Consider the following 22,594-nt stretch of genomic DNA (forward strand, 5'->3'; position numbering starts at 1 on the left):
TGTGGCGGAATGCAAACTGGTGGGAACGTCGTCGACAGGTTGGGCTGGGTTGGTTGGCGGGCCTGGAACAGCTACCTCAGAGACCCCAGCCCCAGGCACCCAGGAGGAGGCTTCTGACTGGCCTTCCATAATCCCGCTCCCCAAAAGAAACTGGGCTCAACGCGAAGAGGGGTCTCATTGGAGAGCCACTTAATGCTTAAGACTTCCTAAGGCCGTGGTGAGGCCGCACCTGGGATTCTGCGTCCAGTTTTGGTCACCGCATGACCCCCCCCCAAAAAAAGATGTTGAGACTCCGGAAAGAATGCAGAGAAGAGCAAGAAAGAGGATGAGGAGGGACTGGAGGCCGAAACAAATGAGGACCCGTTGCTGGAATTAGGTTATGTTTAGTCTGAGGAAAGGAAGGACCAGGGGGGACAGGAGAGCAGCCTTCCAAGGTCTCGGGGGCTGCCCCAAAGAAGAGGCAGTCAAGCTATTCTCCAAAGCATCTGAGGGCAGGACAAGAAGCAACAAGGGATGGAAACTAATCAAGGAGAGAAGCAACTTAGAACGAAGGAGAAATTTACTGACCGTGAGAACAATTAACCAGTGGAACAGCTTGCCACCAGAAGTTGTGGATGCTCCAACACTGGAATTTTTTTAAAAAGATGTTGGACAACCATTAGTGTCTGAAGTGATGTAGGGTTTCCTGCCTAGGCAGGGGGTTGGACTAGAAGACCTCCAAGGTCCCTTCCAACTCTGCTATTCTATTCTATTCTATTCTATTCTATTCTATTCTATTCTTATTTTTATTCTTATTCTGTTCTAATTCTGTTCTATTCTTATTCTGTTCTAATTCTATTCTATTCTATTCTATTCTATTCTTAGTTTATTCTTATTCTGTTCTAATTCTATTCTATTCTTATTCTGTTCTAATTCTATTCTATTCTAATTCATATTCTATTCTATTCTATTCTATTCTATTATTCTATTCAAATTCTATGCTACTCTTATTCTATTCTATTCTTATTCTATTCTAATTCTTTTCTTATTCTATTCCTATTCTGCTCTGCTCTACTCTACTCTTATTCTTATTCTATTCTATTAATTCTATTCTATTCTACTCTTATTCTGTTCTAATTCTCTTTTTTTATTCTACTCTTATTCTTTTCTAATTCTAATTCTTTTCTTATTCTATTCTTATTCTATTCTATTCCTCTTCTACTCTACTATTCTACTATTCTACTCATTCTTATTCTTATTCTATTCTATTCTATTCTATTCTATTCTATTCTATTCTATTCTATTCTGCCTCTTCACGGTTCTTTGAAATCTCAAAAAAAAGAAAGAAAAAAGAGAAAAAAAGAAAAAAGAAAGAAAGGAAGAAAAGAAAAAGAAAGAAATCATGTTTTTGTCTTTATATAGCATCCAAAACCAACAGAATCTGGTCCTGTCTTTTATCTAAAGTGGAAATTGGTTGTTGAGGGGCCTCGAAGTGAAATATATCTCATCACCCATCACCCTTGTAGAAAGTCTCTCTTTTCGTTTAGTCTGCATGGGAATTTATTCAGGTTATACTGTATTCCGTTTTTCCCCCCTTTTTAAATCCCCCCCCATTAACACCCATTCATTCCCAATATTAATACCGCTTTATAAAGTCTTTAGTAAGGCCACACCTGGAATACCCTGTGTCCAGTTTTGCTCACCGCGGTACAAAAAGAGAGAGGTTGAGACTTTGGAAAAAGTGCAAAGAAGAGCAACTAAGAGGACCATCCAAGGCCTGGAGACTAAAACCATACGAAGAAACAACAGCTGCAGGTTTTGGGGGTTTGGCCAGTCTGAAGAAAAGAAGAATTAAGGGGGACATGATAGCAGTTGTACAGTACTTGAGGGGTTGCCACAAAGAAGAGGCAGTCAAGTTATTTTACAAAATGCTTGAAGGACAAATAAGGAACAATGGATGGAAACTCATCGAGGAGAGAAGCAACCTGGAATTCAGGAGAGATTTCCTAACAGTGAGGGACCAGCGGAACAGCTGGCCACCAGACGTTGTAGTAGATGCTCCAACACTGGAGGCTTTCTAAGAAGAGACTGGACAGCCCCTCGTTTGAAATGAGAGAGGGTCTCCTGATGGAGCAGGGGGTTGGGCTAGAAGGCCTCTAGAGTTTAACGGTTGTTAAGTGAATCTTGCTTGTCCAAAAGGCGGGAAAATCACACTCCCCAGGGACACAGCAACGGTCATCAATACGAACCGGCTGCCGAGCGTCTGAATTTGGATCGTGTGACTGTGGGGGGTGCTTGCAACCATCCCTTTTGCAACTTCTGAACGGTCACTAAATGGACCGCTGTAAGTCAAGGACTTACCTGCCTATGCTTTGTTTTTTTTTTTTTTTGTTTTTTGATTTGCGTCCCGCTTTCGTCCTTGTCGCAAATCACTCAAGGTGGCAAAGATATTTTCTTCACAACAGCCCTGCGAGGTGGACTGGGCTGAGAGAGAAAGAGACAGAGAGAGAGAGAGAGAGGAGGGAGGGAGGGAGGGAGGAAGAAAAGCAGGCAGGGGAGGGGAGGGGCTTTCTGCACTTGGAAGGGGGCCTAGCAGGGTTTTGAGGCCCACCCATCCCATGGACATCCCCCCCCACCTCCCCCACACCCATAATGCCCTTCCCAGAAAGCGCCCAGTTCACCAGCTGGCTGTTTGCAAAGTGGCTGGTTTTTCAAAGTCAGTTCTTCAATGCAATTGGAGGAAGAGATTTGGGGAATCTGAACCTTCCTTCCTTCCTTCTCTCCCTCCATCCCTCCTGTCTCTCCTTCCTTCTTCCTCCTTTCCTCTCCTTCTTCCTCCCTCCCTCCATCTCTCCTTCCTTCTTCCTCCTTTCTTCCTCCCTCCCATCTCTTCTTCCTTCTTTCTCCTTTCCTTTTTCCTCCCTCCCATCTCTCCATCCTTCCTTCCTTCCTTCCTTCCTTCCTTCTCTCCCTCCATCCCTCCTCCTTCCTTCTTCCCCCTTTCCTTTTTCCTCCCTCCCATCTCTCCTTCCTTCTTCCTCCTTTCCTTCTTCCTCCCTCCCATCTCTCCTTCCTTCCTTCTCTCCCTCCATCCCTCCTCCTTCCTTCTTCCTCCTTTCCTTCTTCCTCCCTCCCTCCATCTCTCCTTCCTTCTTCCTCCTTTCTTCCTCCCTCCCTCCCATCTCTCCTTCCTTCTTCCTCCTTTCCTTTTTCCTCCCTCCCATCTCTCCTTCCTTCCTTCCTTCTCTCCCTCCATCCCTCCTCCCTCCTCCTTCCTCCTTTCCTTCTTCCTCCCACCCTCCATCTCTCCTTCCTTCTTCCTCCCTCCCATCTCTCCTTCCTTCCTTCCTTCCTTCCTTCCTTCCTTCCTTCCTTCCTTCCTTCCTTCCTTCCTTCCTTCCTTCCTTCCTTCCTCCCTCCCTCCATCCCTCCCTCCCTCCCATCTCTCCTTCCTTCCTTCCTTCCCTCCCATGAAAGCCGAAGAGAACTGGGTTCAAATCCCTCCTAGGCCATGAGTGGGGAGGGGACATGACCAAACCCTCCCTCTCGCCTTAACTCACTGGACAAGCTGGTTCTGAAGATCAAATCGTGGTTGTTATTGTTGTTTCTTCAGCAAGAACCTGCAACCGCCCCCCCCCCTTACTGGTGCTCTTTCCTTGCTAAGCTGTGTGTGTGTGGGGGGGAAGAATGGCAAAACTGCCCCCCTCCCCCCCCCACTTTCCAAGGCCCCCAGAGCAAAGGCTGAGATTCCAGAGAGAAATCTGGCCGATCTAACTCTTAAGATGTTTGCAAATTTTGGACTTGGGACAAAGCCTTGCAGGTTGATCCTAAAGTAAGTTTATTTTAAGATTCAGGAGGGACACAATCAGCAACAACAAACAGCCTCCAGAGACTTGGGAGAGATTCCTGTGCCCTCTGCACATGCTTAGGAAACAGTGCTCCATGCACTAAAAGGCACAGGACGGGAGGAAGGTTGAACATTCATTGTTGGCAAGAATATTTTATTTTGCATGATTGAAGTGTTTTTCCAAACGCAAAACACAAGCAGAGGAGAGGAGAAAATTTCAGTTTCACAGCACCAAGAAGCTTTAGTACAGAACAGTTGAGCTAAGCCACGCCCAGGCTCCTTGCTGTCTCCTTCTTGCTCACACAGCAAATGCCGTTTCCGTTTCCAAACAGCCCTCTACTCTCTCATACGCTGACAGATGAATACCAATGGATGCTGGGAGGCAGAGGCACAATTCCACCCCACCCCACCCTTATTTTCCTCCCAAAAACTAAGCCTGACCACATAGTTTCGTAGCAAAGCACCGGAATCGAGCTAGTGTTTAAAAAGGATAAGTGAAGATTATGGTGAATAGATTATTGAGAATAATAGTTATGGTTATTGTATGTATAAGATTTATTACTGGTATTTAATAGAGATTGCACGCAGACAGTACACTATCATTGTAGATTTGGAAATGTTATATATATAAAACAAAGAAAATTGCAGCATTATTATTATTATTATTATTATAATTATATAAAAAGTGCGGTCCTGTGCACACACGTTGTGTGTTGTGTGTGTGTATACACACATTTTTGACCTCTTAACTGGTTAAGTGAAAACCACCTGTAAGAAAGATGGAAACCCCGTGTTGCTTTTCAGCACCTGCCCTTCCCTGTTTTTTCCTCCTTTGTTAAAAGCTCCTCTCGGATCAAAATAAAAATTAAATACAATTACGCGGAGCCCCTGGGATTCAAGGGGTGTGTGTGGGGGATTGTCAACCCAATCCCCAACCCTAATTCAAAAGCTTCCCTTTGATGTGGACTTCTGAAGACATTAAAACGCTGGGAGGAAAATGCCTCGCGGGGGTACAGGAGGCCCCCCCCAAAAAAATTAAATTAAAAGTTATTTTCAACAGATGCGTTTAATCCGAAAGGATTTCTTAATCCTCCCTTTTGAATTCTTCTTCCCCGTTCCGGATCCTCTCCTTGAATTGGGCTTAAAGGCAGGGAGAAATTATTCGCTCCGGAACATCCGTCCTCTTTCCCAGTTCGTGGGCTTTGTTTAAATACAGATCGGCCTCGAAGACTTATGACCCCAAAGTTCTGCTGCTCAGCCAGATAGCGGGATAAGTGACTTTTGCCCCGTTTTGCGACCTTCCACGCCTCGGTTGTTAAGTGAAAAATCACCGCACCGTGAATCACACAGTGGTTCGAGCAATCCCGGTCAGAAGGTCGCAACAACGGGATCGCGCGCCGTCATAAAGGTGAGCCGGTCGGCGAGTGGCTGAGTTTCGATCCCGTGACCGCGGGGAGGCTGCAACGGTCGCTAAGTGTGAAAGTATCATCGTAACTTTGGTTAGTAAACGAATAGTTATGGTTGTTGATTGATCGATTAGCCCTTGGGCCATGGCAGAGGGCCAGAAACAAGTGGCTGAAATTTGATAAAAGCAATTTAAAATGGAACTGGAATAAGATACAATCTATGATGAAAATAGGATATAATCGATAGATATAAAAGCAAAATACTACTTAGACATCATCACAAAATCTCCAGAATTGTAAAGCCTACAAACTTGAAATTGGGCACGTATGTTCCTCTTGGCTTGAAATGGCCACCAGAGCATTTAGAGTATCTCCTATATTATATTATTATTATTATTATTATTATTATTATTATTATTATTATTATTATTATTATTATCATCATCATCATCATCTGATGCTAAGGAGTTCTATTCCCACTCCCCACCCGAAAAGAAATCTCTTCCAAATGCAAAACACAAGCAGAGGAGTTTCAGTTTTAGTTTCACAGCCCCAAGCAGCTGTAGTACAGAACAGGTGAGCTAAGCCACGCTGTCTCCTTGCTCACACAGCAAATACTCTTTCATTTTCCAAACAGCCCTCCATTCTCTCACCACTGACAGGATGCTAGCCAGATGGATACCGATGGAGGCTGTTGTGGTTAGCCAGCAGGAGGTGCGGAGGGCTGAGGAGAGCAAGGACTCAGATGAGGGGCCAGGAAGTGGACTGCTGCCTTCAGAGATTGTGGGGGCTGGCAGCAGCGATGAGGAGTTTCCCGAGGAGCCCGTGCTAAGTGCGCATGCACGCAGGGTTGCTCGCAGGAAAGAGCAGCTGCAGCAGCACGGGCGACTCGGGAGTAAGGCTGCAAGGTAATGGCCCCTCCTTCAAGAAGAGAAAAGCCAGCTGTGAATTGGACGTTCTTTGCAGAAGGCAAAGACGTTTTGAAACTCAGCCTCGTGGACATTCCAGTTGGTATTTGAAGACTCTTGTATTGTAAACTATTTCTTATCTGTTGTGTTTTGGCAGACTTGCAAAAACTTGGCAAGGCTCTTTCTTGTCGGAGCTAATTAGTTGGAAGCAGCCTTTTATCTGTGAAGAAACAGAATTCTTAGCTGAAACATAAAAAGGTTGTACTGCTGCCTTTGTCTTGTGGTTGCTCTCTTGGAACCAGGTTTGGGTCAGAACAGATGCTGGTAGGCAGAGGCACAGCCCCCCCCCCTCCCTATTTTACTTCCCATAAACTAAGCCCAACCACATAGTTTTGTAGTGAAGCACTAGTATCCAGCTAGTATAAATATATAGATAAAATATAATAAAATTATATTTCGGTGTCAAAGTAAAGGAATAGTTGTTGAGGACTGCCTATATAACAAGTTTAAAAGGCACCTTTGATCCAGAGCCAAGCTGGCTCACACTTAGCAGTGAAACCAAGACTGTTCCACTTACCCGGAACAAACCTGGTTAAACAGAAAGTGGTAACAAGACAGTTTGAAAAAGGCGTAACGTTTGGCTGCCTTTTACAAACACCGGTTTGGGAACCGAATGCCCATGGCTCACCAAAGGATTGCAGTCAATTTCTTACAAACTTTTGTTTGCCATGGTTGTTAGGGTCGGATCACTGCAGTTGTTGTGTGAATCATGCAGTCATTAAGCGAATCCAACGTTCCCATTAATGTTGCTTGCCGGAAGGAAGCTGGCTGGGAAGATTGTAACATGGTGATCCTGGGATCCTGGGTTACTGCCATGCTCGTAAATACGTGTGAATGGCCAAAGCAGAACTTTGATCACGTGATTGTGATGAGGCCTCAACGGTCGTAAGGGCGAGGACCGGTCCTGAGGCCGCTTTTTTCCAGGGCTGTGGTAACTTTGGACAGTCGCTAAATGAATTGTACCTGTAGCTCTTAACATCTGGAAAGCGTAGGATGACGGACACAGGAAGTTTCTCGGTGGAGAACGGAATTGCTGACAATGGAGTTTTTAATCTCTCATCTTGCAACATAGAAGAATGAATTATTGGTTGTTTTGCAAATTGGATGACGACAAAAACTACCTGAAAAAAAGTCAGGAAGAGTCCCGGGTGGGTGGAAGCATTTCTGACCCCAAATTTTACAGGGGTAATATTTTTAATTGGAATAAAATTGGTGGGTGAGGAAAAAGTGAGGACCTCAAACTACATTCCTCCCTTTGCGGCAACCGCTTCCATAAAGCGCTTCCGTTTTGGAGGGGCTCCTTCCTTGCTAGCACGGATGATGCAACCTAGTTGGGTAATGAGAGGCCTGTAGAAAAAAAAAAAATCTCAAGCTCAGAGAGCACTAAGGATCCCACAGACCTTCTCCTCCCCTCTCTACACTTCACAACCCCGCCTCCAGCACTGATAATGCTACCTAGTTGGGTCATGAAACGTCTGCAAGAAAACCACCAAGCTCAGAGAGGACCAAGGACCCCGCAATCCTCCTCCTCTCCCTCCCCACGAAACTCTCTCCCTTCTAGCACTGATGACATTATCTAGAACGTCTGCAAGAAAACCACCAAGCTCAAAGACCACCAAGGAGTCCACAGGCTCCTCCTCCTCACTAGCACTGATGACGTTACCTAGTTGGGTCTTGAAACGTCTGCTAGAAAACAACCGAGCTCAGACAGCACAAAAGACCCCACAGTCCTCCTCCTCTTCTCCTGTCTGCAAAGTCCACCACCTTCTAGCACTGATGATGTCACCTAGTTGGGTCATGAAATGTCTGCATGAAAGCGCCCAAGCTCAGAGACCCCCCCCACCCTCCCCAAGGGCCCCACCGTCCAACCCTGAGCTACGAAGACTCGCCTTGATCGGTTCCATTTTGGGCAAAGTGCACCTTGCTCCAGAGATCGCCAGCAGGCCCCTGGCCCAACACCAACACAGGCCTGGGTGTGTGCTCAGCTGTGCCAACCCGTAGCAGTGGACCCGGGTGCAAGCTGCAGCAGACCTCCCTCTTCCCACTCAACCCCGAGACCAAATTAAGAAGTGAAAGGACGCTGGATTGGAGCTCCGGGCCGTCAGGATTGGGCACCTAAAATCCGGCAGCCGGTGGGACATGCCCGGACTCGCGGGCACGCACTCTCAGGCCATCCGCCGTCCTCGTCCTTGGCCTGCGTGGCAAGGTGAGGGTTTAAGTGTTTTCCACCGCCTGCAGCCGGTCCCCTCCTCTGCCCAGCAGGGCGCTGGCGTAAAGCTGGCGAAAGGTGATGGAGGCGTGGACGGATTACGAGGACAAAAGATGGTTTAATTGCCCAGGAGGCGTGGAGGCCCCCACCACTGATTTCCTCCCAAGCCAAGCCGGGGTGGGTCCCGTAATCGCCTCATCACTTTAAAATATTAATGCTGCCTTCCTCTGTGGGCTTCCCAATTACCCTAATTGAAGGCAAATTGGCTAAAGGAGAGCCAAGGAGGTATCAACTGGCTTTAATTCGCTCAAATGACAGTTTTAAACTTGGCTAAACCTATTAGACACCCAGGCTGAGAACACTTAAGAGAGACTGTCTCGGCTTACTCGGGTCTCTCTGTGTGTGTGTGTGTGTGTGTGCGCGCGTATGCAGGCAAAGGATTGCGGGTGAGGGAGGGGCCCAAAGCAAAGCCAAGAGCCAGGTGGGATGGGCAGCCATGTGGCCCACCCTGAGCCGGCCTTCCTTGCTGTTTAAGAGCCATTAGAATTGGCCCTGGGTGAGTGTGTGTGTGTGTGTGTGTTTCAATGTCCCCAATGAGTCACAAAACAGAGGTCTGTAGGAAGGGCCCTGGGAGACAGGAGGAAAGGCTGCAGTCTAGACCATAGGTCTCCAAACTTGGCCACTTTTAAGACTTGTGGACTTCAACTCCCAGAATTCCTCAGCCAACTTCCACATCTACAACTTCTGGTGGCAAGCTGTTCCACTGGTTGATTGTTCCGTCACGAAGTTTCTCAATTCCAGGTTGCTTCTCTCTTTATTTCCGTTGGTTCTAGTCCTCCCTTCGGCGGGGTGGGATCGTGCGTGCATGCACAGATGCACGGCACACAAGGGGGGAATTGCACACGCATGCGTAGGGGGCGTGCTCCCCCCCCCATGCATTGCCTTCTTGGTGCTGGCATGCAAGCACAGGCGCAATTATCGGCACGGGAGCCGCAAAGGGTCAGCCACCACCGTCCTATCATATCACTCTCAGTCCTTCTCTTAATTAGAAGACTAGACATCCCCGTTTCCTGAAATGGTTCTTTCATATGTTTTAGCCTTCAGGAGCCCTAATCATTTTTGTGGGTCTTCTCTGACACTCAGTCCAGATCCTCAACGTCTTGTTTTTGTATCGGGGTGACCAGAACGGGATGCAACATTTCCAAGTGTAGTCCAAGTGTCGGGGTGGCATTCTACCGGTTCTGTCCGGATCGGCCAAACCGGTAGCTCTAAAGATCATCTGTGAGCGAACCAGTTTTCTCCGATGATCGGCTGTTGGGCCTTCCTGCTGGCCCTGGCTCTATTCTTATCTTTATTCCCTGGTTTTCAAGCTCAGCTGCTTCGCGCGGCAGCTGTTGAACACAAAAGGAGAGTGCAGAACTGTAGATGGTATCAAACACTCTGCACGCGTGCGCAAAGCGTGCCCACCAAACCGGTGGTAAAAGTTTTTTGAATCCCGCCACTGCCAAGTGTGCAGAAGATGCATGGGACGTGTTCCCTCCTGTGGCACTCCAAAGGAGGATACAAACAATCAAATTTATTTATTTAGCAACTGTTCAGGGTTACGATGGCACTGAAAAAAAGTGACTTACAATAACTGGTTCTCGCGCTTATGTCTGTCCCGCAGTTGTCCTTCTCCTCCCTCCACTCCATAAACCCTCCTCCCTTCTAGCACAGATGATGTTCCCTCCCAAGTTGGGTCATGGAGCATCCGCAAGAAAACCATCAAGCTCAGAAAGTAACAGGGCTCCTTCAGCCTGGTCTTTGAAATGTGCTTTGGGTCTGACCTTTCCTCCTCCAAGGGCCTGAGGTCTTGCGAGTTTAACTGGATTGAATGATGCGGGCTCAGTTTATGACGTGAAGCCCATGGGTTTAACACACTGCGGTCGTTGAGTCACGAAGAATCACGGCTGGTCTCAGAAATCTAAATTGCCAACGAACAATAAACTAGATGTTAGGTGGTGGTGCAATTTTTACTTCGGAAACTTATCTTGATGTGTTAAAATCCAGTCTGTCCTTAACGTCGTCTGGCAGCTTGTAGTAAGTTGCCCCCTGCTGGGCATTTGGGGAAAATACGCCCTCCCCTTTTCTTCTGAACAATAGCAAATCTTTGCAAGGGAAAACAACTTGGGGCAACTCTGCATTTGTTCGAAAGTCAGTTATTTTATGCACAAACCAAATAGCTCGTTTTTGGTTAGGGGCTCTTTCGACAATGTGATTTGTTGGTGGAGAGGTCGAAACACCCAGCTCCCTCCCCCCGCATCCTGGTCCCACTGCGCGGCCTTCCTTCTCAAATCCTACAGCGTACTTTAAATGTGTTCAACCAGCTTAGCCTGCTGGGAACAGAAGATCCAGAGAGATAAGCCGTGGCAAAAATAGGGAGGCATTAAGTATCTGAGCTGCCGTCCACCACCCTGGAAGGGTGGCTACAAGCGTGTCAAGGAGAGGTTTCCAGTTCTTCTCAAGAGCCTCACTCTCTTCTTTTGTTTTGAAGCACATGGGCAGGATTGCACCTGAACCAGTTTCTGGTTTCTCCTCTTCCTAGCCACATGGTGAACCGAAGTAGTGGGCAGGGGAGAACTGCAAAGGTGTGTTTGAAAGGAATAGATGTCTGTCTGCTCTTGCTTTGCACAAGCTTGGTGCCTGCCTGTCACACGTGGTCGAGAGCCCCAACCTGGCCTTGGTTGAGCTCAGCTGAAAGTATCTGAACCCAGATTATTCCACGAACCATGGTGAACCACATCAGGAACAATCAGTGGTGCAACGGTGCTGGTTCAGACCGGTTCTAATGAACCTGTAGCTCCGACAATCAGCAGACTCCACCCACCTGCCCTATATTTTCTGTGTTTTTCAGCTCGGCTGATTCCCACGGCACAATAGATTCCCGCGCCTCAGCTGTTTTACTTACCAGGGCTGCCCTAGAAGGTAAGCTGTAGTGCTTGAAACTGATGCATTTTGTAGTAAAAATTTTTTTGAATCCCACCACTGAGGACCCTGTGTGAACCTAGCAGATTTAATGAATCCAGTTTGATGAAAAGAAGGACTGAGGAGAGTTCTAATATTTGAAGGGCTGCCCCAAATAGGATGGGGGGAGGGGTCAAGCATTTTCCAAAACACCTGAAGGCAGGACAAGACACAACAGATTGAAACTAATCCAGGAGAGAAACAACCAGTGGAACAGCTTGCCACCAGAAGTTGTGGGTGCTCCATCGCTGGAGGTTTTTTAACAGACTGGATAGCCATTTGTCTGAAATGCTATAGGGCAGGGGTGTCAAACACAAGGTGTGCGGGCCGGATTCGGCCGTAGGGCCGCCCTGTGTACCCAATGCGAAGAGGAAGCATTGGGCCAGCAAGCTGGCCACGCCCACCCATCCAGCCACACCCCCATGGTCAGCCACAGCCCTAATGCAGCCTCAATGAAATTGAGTTTGACAGCCCTGATATAGGGCCTTCTGCTTGAGCAGCGAGTTGGACTAGACGACCTCAAAGGTCCCTTCCAATTCTGTTCTTCTAATTTTTATGTTCCACGGAACAGGTTCAGTTGCTAAGTTGTGTCTGCTCACGACCACACGCACCATAGCACGCCAGGCCCCTGTATCCTTCACAATCTCCCTGATATTACCAAAATTCACATTCGTTGTGTCGATTACACCATCTAATCATCTCCTCTTCTGCCGTCACCTTCTCCTTTTGCCTTCCTTCCTTCCCAACCTCGGGGCCTTCTTCCAGAGTCCTTTCTTCTTACTTGGTGGCCAAAGTATTTGAGCTTCAGTGTCTCTCCTTCCAAGGAAAAGTCAGAGCCACATTTCTTTTAGGATCGGGTGGAAAAGGTAGCAATGTGTTAAAGGGGGGAAAAAAAGGCTAAATCCATCTGAAGTGGAATGCCTGGAGCTTCAAACAGGAGAAAACATTCTGACAAAAAGGCTCAATTTCAGAAAGGCCTGCTCATGCCTTTCTCTCCTCCGCCACATCTTCTGGTTCAAGAACTCATTACCAAAACACTTAGTGTGGAATCCCTTAAGAGTTAAATCCTGCTTTTTTTTAAGAACAAAAAAGACTAATTATTTCCAAGTTCTATTCCTTTCCCAGATAAAGGGAGAGTTGTGGAGAGTAAGTGCCAGGAATCTGCATTTCTTTCCCATTGATAAAATTAAGCTAAAGACGCAAGCGGCGTGAGGAATAAGGCACTTTTCTGTCTGGTATGGTTGAGGAACAAGATAGTAAGAAAATGAGTCTACTCATTGTCCGTTGAGTTATAAAACTTTAATGTTTTATTAACACACGCAGACATGCACAGACTGATTGACCCTATCCAGGAATGCTGACCGAGATCCTAAACCTGGATCGGCATGGCCAATATTCTATACTTTTTAGGCTTGAATAGCTACAGAAGTAATTTGGAAATTTCAGCTGGTTCAGAGAATATGTGCTGCTGAGCAGCACCGAAAACGGAGTAACACTATATACCAAAACTCTTCTTGTGATGACCTTTAGCTGTGTGAAGTGGTGCATCACAGGGCAACAATTTTTGCACCAATGTACCTCAGATGGGCTAACTTACAGAAGGCGTCCAATACCCAGGACTCCCGAGGGACTGACATTTGGGAAAGCTGTTGCTGCTTCAATGCTACTGGCTGCTGAAGGTCACGCGGTCTTCATTTTCAATGTTCCATGACAGTTTCCCAGCCAGTCTTGCAATCCCCTTTTCTCTCTCCAGCCACTAACCTGCCTGCTGATGCTTCCTGCCAGATTCCAAGGAAACGTAATGAGAAAGCTTGGAAGTTCCCACTGTTTTTTTTTTCTTACCCTTGGTGATTTCGTTTCTCTTTTTAGGTAAGGAAATAACTCTGCAAACAATGAATCTATGGAGCTTGGGTCACCCAGCAAATAAGCAGGCCACAATTTCATGATTAATCAGGATTTATCACTCTGAACGACATGGACAATACTTTTTCTTCCATTCAATTGTTTCAGATTCAGAGACTGCCTAGACAAGTCCCTGCAGATTTCTTGGCAAGTTTTTTCAGAAGTGCTTTGCCATTGTCTCCTTCCTTGGGCAGAGACATAGTGACCAGCCCTAGTCTTCCAGTTGCTTTATGCCTTAAGGCAGTACTAGAACTTACCACATCCTAGTTTAGAACTTGGGAACAAACACCAAACTGGCTCTCTGGATATTACTCGTGGCTTATTCCATGGGGACATTGTCAATGCCTTGTGAGACAGAGGTGTGTTTCTCCCCACTGGGCTTCAGTGCCATCACTTTTGACCATTCAGCAGGATTGAGCCTTGGGGAGACTCCTGGCCCTTCCTGTCAGACCAGGTCCAAAATGTGGTTGACATTCGGGGAACACCACCTGGCCTAGTGAAATTGTGGACTCAAGTAAGAATTCTGGCTTGATTTATTCTATTGTTTTCTTGGTTGTTCATGGTCTTCTCCAACGTTGAAGTTCAAAAGTGCCAATGGTCTGCCTGGCCTGCTTCCTCAAAATCCAACTTTGGATTCCACAGAGGGTCATGGAGTGCAGGAAGAGTATGGTCTGCACCATTCCAACTGCTGAACAGGGCACTTCAACTATCCAAGTGCTGAAAACTGCAGGAGAGATAAAAGGAGTGTTGAAATATTTTACTCATTTATCCTGTTAGCCAATATATTTATAAAATTTATTGGCCCCTTAAGGATAACTCTGGTGGAAAGGAAGGAAGGAAGGGAGAAAAGATTAAAAAAATATATGGGCAAGTGGTAAGGAAACTTTACTGAGGGGTTGGGGGGGGTTGTTTGTGTACATATTACCATGTAGCTATTGCCATTGGCAGAAAGTGAAGGAGGGAATGACAATTATCGGGGTTTGCATGCATGTTACACATTGCCAAATTCAGAAATCCTGACACAAATTTGAACTTAAGACTTATATACCGCTTTGTAGTGCTTCACAGCCCTCTTTAAGCCGTTTACAGAGTTAAGATATTGCCCCCAACCATCTGGGTCCTCATGTTACATGAAGCCTTGTCGATTTTAGCTCACCCACATCTGCTGGGAACTTCAGGGGCCAAAGGTTGAAGCAGATGAAGAGGATTAGCTTGGGGAAAACAGGCTTAATACCTTGGCTGCTATTTTCTTAAGTCAAAATGGGGACCGGTGGATTTAGGCTAGGGCGCCAGTCCAAACTCACCTTGGATCAGCCCCCGTCTCACCCCAGAAATGAACACTGATACGTTGCCTTGACGGTTGCTGCCCGTCTCCTTAAACAGCCTCCCTAACCCGAGGCTCTTGAACCACAACACATATGTGCTGGCTGGGGATGATGGGAGTTTTCCTCCTACACAGCTGGGGAAGAGAATGAAGGAAAGCAAATTGGCTCCTCATGCCCCCCCAGACTTGCCTTGGAATCCCAACCTGTCAAAATCTGGGCATGCCTGTCAGTTTATTTATAGAGCCATTTTAGGATTCCACCCTCTTTTGATGCTTGTCACGGTTCTATAACTTTAATTTTTTTAATAATCCTAATTTAATTTTTAATTTTACACATTGTTTTATTTATCGGTTGTATTGTATTGTAGAGAGTTCTTCTCTGAGGGAGATGGGCAGTTTAGAAATATGAAATATGAACAGAATAAAAAATTGTAGTCCTTAACTTATGACTATCTATTTAGTGATCGTTTGAAGTTATGACAATTGTAGAAAAACGTGACCTCTGACTGGTCCTTGAGTTTATGATTGTTGCAGGGTCCCTGTGGTCAGGTAATCAGGAATCTGAGGCTTGGCAACTGGCATATATTTATAGTGACTGTTGCATCCCAGGGAGCTGTGATTGCCGTTTGCCACCTTCCCAGACTGGATGCATGAGGATGCTGCAGGTGGTGCTACCAGAGAAGGGGCATTAAGAGCCCAGGTGGCGGTGTGGTTAGAATGCAGGCTTGTAGACTAACTCATTGCTCACGAGTTCAATCTTGACCAGCTCCAGCCTCCCTTTCAAAGTTGGTAAAATGAGGACCCAGATTGTTGAGGGCAAAAGGCTGACTCTGTGTAAATCGCTTAGAGAAGGCTATAAAGCCCTTGAAGTGGTATGTGTGAGTGCTATTCTCTTTTTTTTTTCATTCCCTCTACTCTCCCCTTCTTTTTCTCCATTTTTTCTCTCCTGCTCCCCCATCTCTCATTTCCCTTCTTTTTCTCTCCCTCTACTTTCCTCCCCTTCCTTCCTCCCTTTTTTTCCCTCCCTCCCTCCCTTCCTTCCTTCCTTCCTTCCTTCCTTCCTTCCTTCCCTTCCTCTCTCTTGTAAGAACCATTATGGTGCAATGGTCAGAATGCAGCATTGCAGACTGACTCTCCCCACTGCCAGGGTTCGAGCCTGACTCAGGGTTGACTCAGCCTTCCATCCTTCAGAGGTCAGTAAAAGGAGGACCAGATTGTTGGGGGCAAGAGGCCGACTCTGTAAACTGCTTAGAGAGGGCTGTAAAGCACTGTGGAGCCGTGTACAGGTAGTCTTTGACTTACCACGGTTTATTTAGTGATCGTTCGAAGTTACAACGGCATGGAAAAAAATGATTTACGGCCATTTTTCATACTTACAACCATTACAGCATCTCCCTGGCCACATGATCAAAATTCAGATGCTTGGGAATCGGCTCATATTTATGACGGCTGCAGAGTCCCTGGGTCATGTGATTCCCACTTTGTGACCTTCTGACAAGCAAAGTCAAGGGGGGAGCTTGCTTCGTTTAACCAAGGTGTTATTAATGGCACCGATTCACTTAACAACGGTGGCAAGCAAGGTCGTAAAATGGGGGCAAATCTGACTTAAATGTCTCGCTTAGCAGCACAAATGCTGGGCTCAATTGTGGTCGTTACGTCGAGGATTACCGGTGTAAGTGCTATGGCTATTCAGGAGGGAATACCGCAGAGGCTGGATCTGGCCCGTGAGGCCACCCTGGAAACAGCAAAGGACCGGCCTTCTGGTGCCTCTGCCAGTGAAAATGGAGTAGCTCCGTTTTCAGCTGGCACTGCCTCCTGCAGCCCTCTGCCAGCGAAAACTGAGATCGGGAGGGCCACGCACAGCCCCCCCGCCCCTCCCATTTTCACTGGCAGACTTCTAGAAAAACAAATTACTAGCAGAAGTGAGTCCTCCCAGCCTGGGCCACCACAGGTGCCCCCAACATGAGTAAGGTCAAACTGGCCATGCCCACCTGGCCACACCCACCCATCTCCCCAAGGTCAAACACAACCCTGATGTGGCCCTTAATGAAATCAAGTTTGATACCCCTGGAATGAAGAATGCCGCCAGGCTGGTTTCATCGCAAAGTGCAGTCAATGCCGGCGTCCCATGAGGTGCATGTCCTTAGCATTGGGTCGTTGAAGCTGCACTAACAAAGCCTGCAGTAGAAGCGGATCATCTTCCCCTCTCGACTTGCAGAAGCAGGAGAAGGAATAGGGACACTGGGCTTCGCCCTTTGACTCCATCCAGCTTGGCTTGACTTCCTCAGGCCTTACCAAGGCTGACCTGCGCAGGGAAAAAAAGGCCACAGGGTACCACACGTAGCAGGGAAGAAATCGCTGCTCTGCCTGCCTTATCAAAAGAAAAGGCTGTGTGTGTGACAGTCAGGGACGCTGCAATATGACCCGGGAGAGCCAAACCCAGGTCTAGCATGGAAGCTCCGGGGCCAGTTCTGGGCTTTGAGCCCAGCCAATCTCACGGGGCTATGATGGTGGGGAGGAAGGAGGAGGAGAAATGGCTGGACCTCACTGAGCACCTAAGAGGGGATGGAAGCTCTATGGTAGAGCAATAAAGATGATCAGGGGGGCTAGAGGTTAAATTGTATGATGAACAGTTGAGGCAACTACCTGCTCCGTGGTGGCTCACTAACTTCTGGAACATCAACCCCTCAGAAATTTGGCTGGCCCCCACTCTGATACTCTTTTGGAAGGCCTTGACGATATGGTACTTCCAGTGGGCCTGGGGAACCCAGAGCGGGATGGAGCCCCATTAAACGGCTGGCATGAGTGTGTGTTATTGCCAGAGTCAGTGGGGGGGTGGAAGATTATTTCAATTTTTTAATTTCTTTTATGCCTTTTCCTGTAAGCTGCCTTGAGTCGCCCTGAGTGAGTAGGCAGCAATATAAATTTTCCAAATAAACAAAAATAAAGTAGGTATGCCTAGCACCTATCGAAGAGAAGGATCGGAGGGACACATGATGACTGTCTTGCTTTATCGGAGGAGTTGTCACAGAAAAGAGGGGATTGACTTATTCTCCAGAGCACCAGAGGGAGGGGAAGAAGTAATGGGTGGAAGTTTGTTAAAGAGCGAGCTAGCATAGAAGGAAGGAGAAATTTCCCAAGAACAATCACTCAGTGGACAGCTTGTCTCCCAGAGTTGTGGGGGCTCCACCACTGGAGGATTTCAAAAATAGACTAGACAACCACTTCACTGGGGTGGTGTAAGGACTCTGTCTTGAATAGGGGATGGATTAGGCCAGGCTTGTCCAACCCGCGGCCCACGGGCCGCATGCGGCCCAGGTCGCCTCGTAATGCGGCCCAGTGCCCACCCCAACCTTCGTGCCAGAGCCAGTGAGGAGGAGGAGGAGAGGCAGGCGCGAGGCGGGGCGAGGCGAGCGCCATGCCAAGCAGCAACAGAAAAGGCGGGTGCCGTCAGAGCGCCACCTTCTGCTGTTGCTGCCGCCGCCGCTTCTGCCGCCGCCGCCACTGCTGCTTCTGCCTTCCAGTCCTGCTGCATCCAGCCGGGCCATTTGCAGGAGGAGAGGTAGGCACGAGGCGGGTGAGCTTTCTTCCCCCCCTTCCGCAAAATTTGGCCAGAAAATAAACCGTGATAAAAAAAAGTGATAAAAAAAATAATTTTTAATAAATAATTAATAATAAATAATAAAAGCATCTCACTAACTTCATTTCCAAATAAATTTAATATGTTAACTATGTTTTCTATGGTTTTTTGGGATGATCAGGTATCGTTACTGTTATTTTATTTTATGTGCGGCCCAAACCAAATTTTCATCTTCTAATGTGGCCCAGGGAAGGTGAAAGGTTGGACACCCCTGGATTAGGCCATCTCTGCGGTCCCTTCTAGCCCCATGATTCTATGTTCTAGGAATGGACGATAGATAGGGAAGGAGGTCAGAATTAAAGGAGAGGCCAGAGTCCTCAGACCACACTGTTGTCAAAGACCCTGTGGGAGCCTGAAGGGCACACAAATAGAGAAAGTTAAAGGACAAGAGGATCAGGTGCTTTGGATGAAATGCCTTGTCTCCCATAAGATTATAATTGTTTTCCATATTCATGGTCTAAATTTAGATCACGCAGTTTGCAAATGTTTGCTTACCACTGAGGGTGGCTAGGGTATTTTTATCTGCACCACTGTGGTGCCACTATCACCGCTTGTTAAAGAAAACACAGTGATAACCCATTCACCTGGGCCTTTTCTTCAATGCGTTAAACCTTTAATGTGTTGGCCCTCTGGTGGCTTAATTGTGGCTTCTGCGAAGTCATGAACCTTACTGAGATTTCGAGGGAACCAGGTAAGAATTACAGGAAGCCCTTTCCATTCCGTTAGGGCAATGAGCGCCCCATTTCAAAAGACCAGGGCAAGGACCGGGAAAAGAATTGCCAATGAGAGTCTATTTCCTTCTCCTCCTTCTCAGGAGGGAAGGTAACCCGAATTGGATGGCCAAGGGAAGTCCCAGGGTGGCAGAAAATCAACACAGAAACAAAAGGCAAAATTAACAACAGGTCACCTGGCACAAACACAAATCAGATGGCGAGCAGATGGTTGTCGAGAGCCTCAACAGGGAGGACGAGGTGGCGAGTTCCAGATTGAAGTTTCTGAGGAGACGACACTTTTAGGACTGGGATAAAAATCATGCCCTGGTCCAGTCTCGTTTGGGTAGCTGCAATGCTCTCTAGGTGGAGCTCCCCTTGGAGAGTAATTTGGAAGCTGCAAATGGTATACAATAGCGGTCCCCAATCTTTTTTGGCACCAAGGATCCTTTTTTTGTGGAAGACAATTTTTCCACAGACTGGAGAGGGAGGAGGAGTGCATCCCTTAAGAGCCCTCGCATGCAGAGTTTCTCTTGCCCGCCACTCCCCTCCAGATGTGCACCCTGGTTCCTAACAGGCCATGCACCAGTCCCGGTTCACGGCCCAAAAGTTAGGGATCCCTGGTATAGAATGATTATGGTAGGTCTGTATGCCCCTTGGGTGCCGCATGTAACATAACGCAACGCAACCCAACCTGTACTGGTTGCTGGCTTACTTGTGGGTCCAATTCAAGGAGCGGGCTATCACTTTGAAAATCCTTTATGGCGTGGGTTCAGAATATCCGAGGAGCTAATCTTGCCCCAATGGAACTGGCCCACCCTGCCCGTTCTGGCAGAAGGAGCATGCTATGGGCCCCTTTGGTCGAGGAATTTCGGCTGGTGGGGTCCAGAAGAAGAGCCTTTTGTGCCGTGCCTCCCACACCTGAAATAAGGCTGAGCATTAATCCCCTGCTCTGCTTGTTGGTTTGGGGCCTTCTGTGTCTGTTAACATATTAAAATGGTGTAGGGTCTCCTGCTTGGGCGGGGTGGGTGGGGTTGGGCTAGATGACCTATAAGGTCCCTTTTAACTCTGTTAACATGTTAAATGGTGTAGGGTCTCCTGCTTGGACTAGATGATCAACAGGGTCCCTTCAGACACTGTCAACCTGTTAAATGGTGTAGGGTGTCCTGCTTGGGCGGGGGCTGGACTAGATGACCTCTGAGGTCCCTTCCGACTGTCAACTTGTTAAATGGTGTAGGGTCTCCTGCTTGGGCAGGGGTGGGTGGGGTTGGACTAGATGACCTATAAGGTCCCTTTTAACTCTGTTAACATGTTAAATGGTGTAGGGTCTCCTGCTTGGGCGGGGGGTGGACTAGATGACCTACAGGATCCCTTCTGACACTGTCAACCTGTTAAATGGTGTAGAGTGTCCTGCTTGGGTGGGGGGCTGGACTAGGTGACCTCTGAGGTCTCTTCCGACTGTCAACCTGTTAAATGGTGTAGGGTCTCCTGCTTGGGCAGGGGTGGGTGGGGTTAGACTAGATGACCTATAAGGTCCCTTTTAACTCTGTTAACATGTTAAATGGTGTAGGGTCTCCTGCTTGGGCGGGGGATGGACTAGATGACCTACAGGATCCCTTCTGACACTGTCAACCTGTTAAATGGTGTAGAGTGTCCTGCTTGGGTGGGGGGCTGGACTAGGTGACCTCTGAGGTCTCTTCCGACTGTCAACTTGTTAAATGGTGTAGGGCCTCCTGCTTGGGCAGGGGTGGGTGGGGTTGGACTAGATGACCTACAGGATCCCTTCCGACACTGTCAACCTGTTAAATGGTGTAGGTGTCCTGCTTTGGGGGGGGGGGGGTTGGACTAGATGACTTCCAAAGCCCATCTGTTAAGGTGGCTGAGCAGTGGCCTACCTGGCAAGGCAGTTGTACTTATACCTCTGGTTATCCATTGCCAGCTCCCTGCCTCCCGTCATGCCTCCTAGTGGAGGGAGTTAAGGCCCCCCGCCAGAAGGCCTGTCAGCAACCCCACCCCCGTGTGCCCGGCCAGCCTCGCAGGGCTGTCGTGAGGGAGGCCCAGAGCAGCAGGCAGGAAAGGCTCGCAGGGCACAACCAATTATTCCCAGCCCGTAGCGCGGCTGGAGAACGACGTGAGTCTATCATATACATTGTCTTAAACCTAAATAAATAATAATAAATAAATAAATATAACGCAAAAGCCCTCCCTACCCAGCAGAGAAACAAGGCCGGCCCAGCGCCATTACCCCCCCCCCCCAAAAGAGCGGCCTACCTCGCAAGGCTGTTGTACAAGACGGACAAGAGGGCCTACCGGCGCTCCGGGGGCCACGCGACGAGGGCCGCCTCACGCCCGCCTCCTCCACAGCGGCCTTCCCTCCTGTCTAAAAACCCGCCCTGGGGCCCAACGATGGCCGCGGTCTTCAATTCGGAGGATCTACTAGCCGCCATCTTGGATTTACCTCAGAAAGAGAGAAGAGAAACGACGAGGGGAGGGGGAGGAAAGTAGGAGGCGCGCGGAGCACGCCGGGATAACGTCATGCGCCGCCCGGCCGGCCGGCTGACTCAACAGCTTCCCCCAGCAACAGGCCCCGCCTATGCCGGCCTCGCTGCTCCTCTCCGTAGACTCGCAATGTTTTAGAGGTGCAAGCACGGAAAGCACTTCCGAGCTCGCCTTTCGTTCTGTTTCCCTCCTTAAAAAAAAAAGAAAAAAAAGAAAAAAAAGGCAGCCATTTTAAGACACCTGGACTGCAACTCCCAGAATCCCCTAGCCAGCTTTAAAAGGCCTCAAAAAGAAAAAAAAGAAAAAAAAGGAAAGCTTCATCCCTGGTAGCTTTGGCTTGTGCCTCCATGGAGTTTTCATGCTCGCAGGGTGGAAGCGGGCTGCTCTCCCTGTCTTTCTTCCAGGATCTTGGTTCCCCACTCGAGATTTCCTGGTGGTTCCCCATCCAGAAATCTGAGCATCACACTTCTGCTTTGGGAAATCAGCCAAGTTGGCCGAACCTGGACACTCAATAAATTTGCAGATGACACCAACCTGGCAGGAATAGCTTACACTTTAGAACATAGGTAAAATAGAAAGAGAACAACATAATTGGAAGGGACCTTGGAAGTCTTCTTATCCAACCCCCCTGCTTAGCCGGATTTAAGATACAGAAATATCTTGATAGACTTGAACATTGGGCGCTATGTAACAAAATGAAATTCAATGGTTCTATATTTAGCCAAGAAAAACCAAATACAAAGGGACAGTACAAGTGTACCTCACTTAACAGAGCTGGTAGTAACTTTGAGAGGGATCTTGGAGTCCTAATATGAGCTAGCAGTGTGCACCACCAGCCAAAAATGCCAACACTGTCCCAGGCTGCATAAACAGAGGGATAGAATCAAGATCATGTGAAGCATTAATACCACTTTATAATGCCTTGGGGTAAGGCCACACTTGGAATATTACATCTAGTTTTGGTCCCCCGTGTAAAAAAAGATGTTGAGACTCTAGAAAGAGGGCAGAGAAGAGCAACCAAGATGATGAGGGGACTGGAGGCTGAAACATATGAAGAACGGTTGCAGGAACTGGGCCTGGCTAGTCTAATGAAAAGAAGGACTAGGG

At 47.8% G+C, this 22,594-nt stretch overlaps 1 protein-coding gene across 7 annotated transcripts; it reads right to left on the reverse strand.

Moving 5' to 3' along the window:
• Positions 1–12,696: 12,696 nt before the first annotated feature.
• On the reverse strand, positions 12,697–21,777 carry LOC148128365 (uncharacterized). 7 transcript variants are annotated; one of them, XR_015741266.1, is made up of 4 exons: positions 19,704–19,924; positions 19,186–19,385; positions 16,704–16,943; positions 12,697–14,038 (listed from the first exon to the last, which is right to left on the reverse strand). XR_015741266.1 is itself a non-coding variant. In XM_087922582.1 (3 exons), the coding sequence occupies exons 1-3, from the start codon at positions 21,433–21,435 to the stop codon at positions 14,017–14,019; spliced, it is 345 nt and encodes a 114-aa protein (XP_087778708.1). In that variant the 5' UTR covers positions 21,436–21,525; the 3' UTR covers positions 12,697–14,016. The 7 variants fall into 7 exon arrangements, 1 of the variants encoding a protein (XP_087778708.1); XR_015741262.1 differs by lacking the exons at positions 19,186–19,385; positions 19,704–19,924 and adding an exon at positions 21,260–21,559; XR_015741263.1 differs by lacking the exons at positions 19,186–19,385; positions 19,704–19,924 and adding an exon at positions 21,260–21,527 and having other exon boundaries at positions 16,016–16,943.
• Between the last annotated feature and the right edge of the window lie 817 nt (positions 21,778–22,594).

The sequence above is a fragment of the Pseudonaja textilis genome, chromosome 1 (assembly GCF_049901715.1).
Source record: "Pseudonaja textilis isolate UNSWEBS1 chromosome 1, rPseTex1.2, whole genome shotgun sequence".
In the NCBI taxonomy this organism is placed as follows: Eukaryota; Metazoa; Chordata; class Lepidosauria; order Squamata; family Elapidae; genus Pseudonaja; species Pseudonaja textilis.

Bases quoted from the DNA above. Each gene is read 5' to 3' on its own strand.
- LOC148128365 (XM_087922582.1), bottom strand. From the start codon at position 21,435: ATGGCGGCTAGTAGATCCTCCGAATTGAAGACCGCGGCCATCGTTGGG. The intron at 16,944-21,298 runs GTAGGCCCTCTT...TTCCCTGCGCAG, and splicing joins GCGTGGCCCCCGGAGCGCCG to GTCAGCCTTGGTAAGGCCTG. The intron at 14,039-16,757 runs GCATTGACTGCA...TCTCTCCTGCAG, and splicing joins ATGCACCTCATGGGACGCCG to TTTTCAGCACTTGGATAGTT.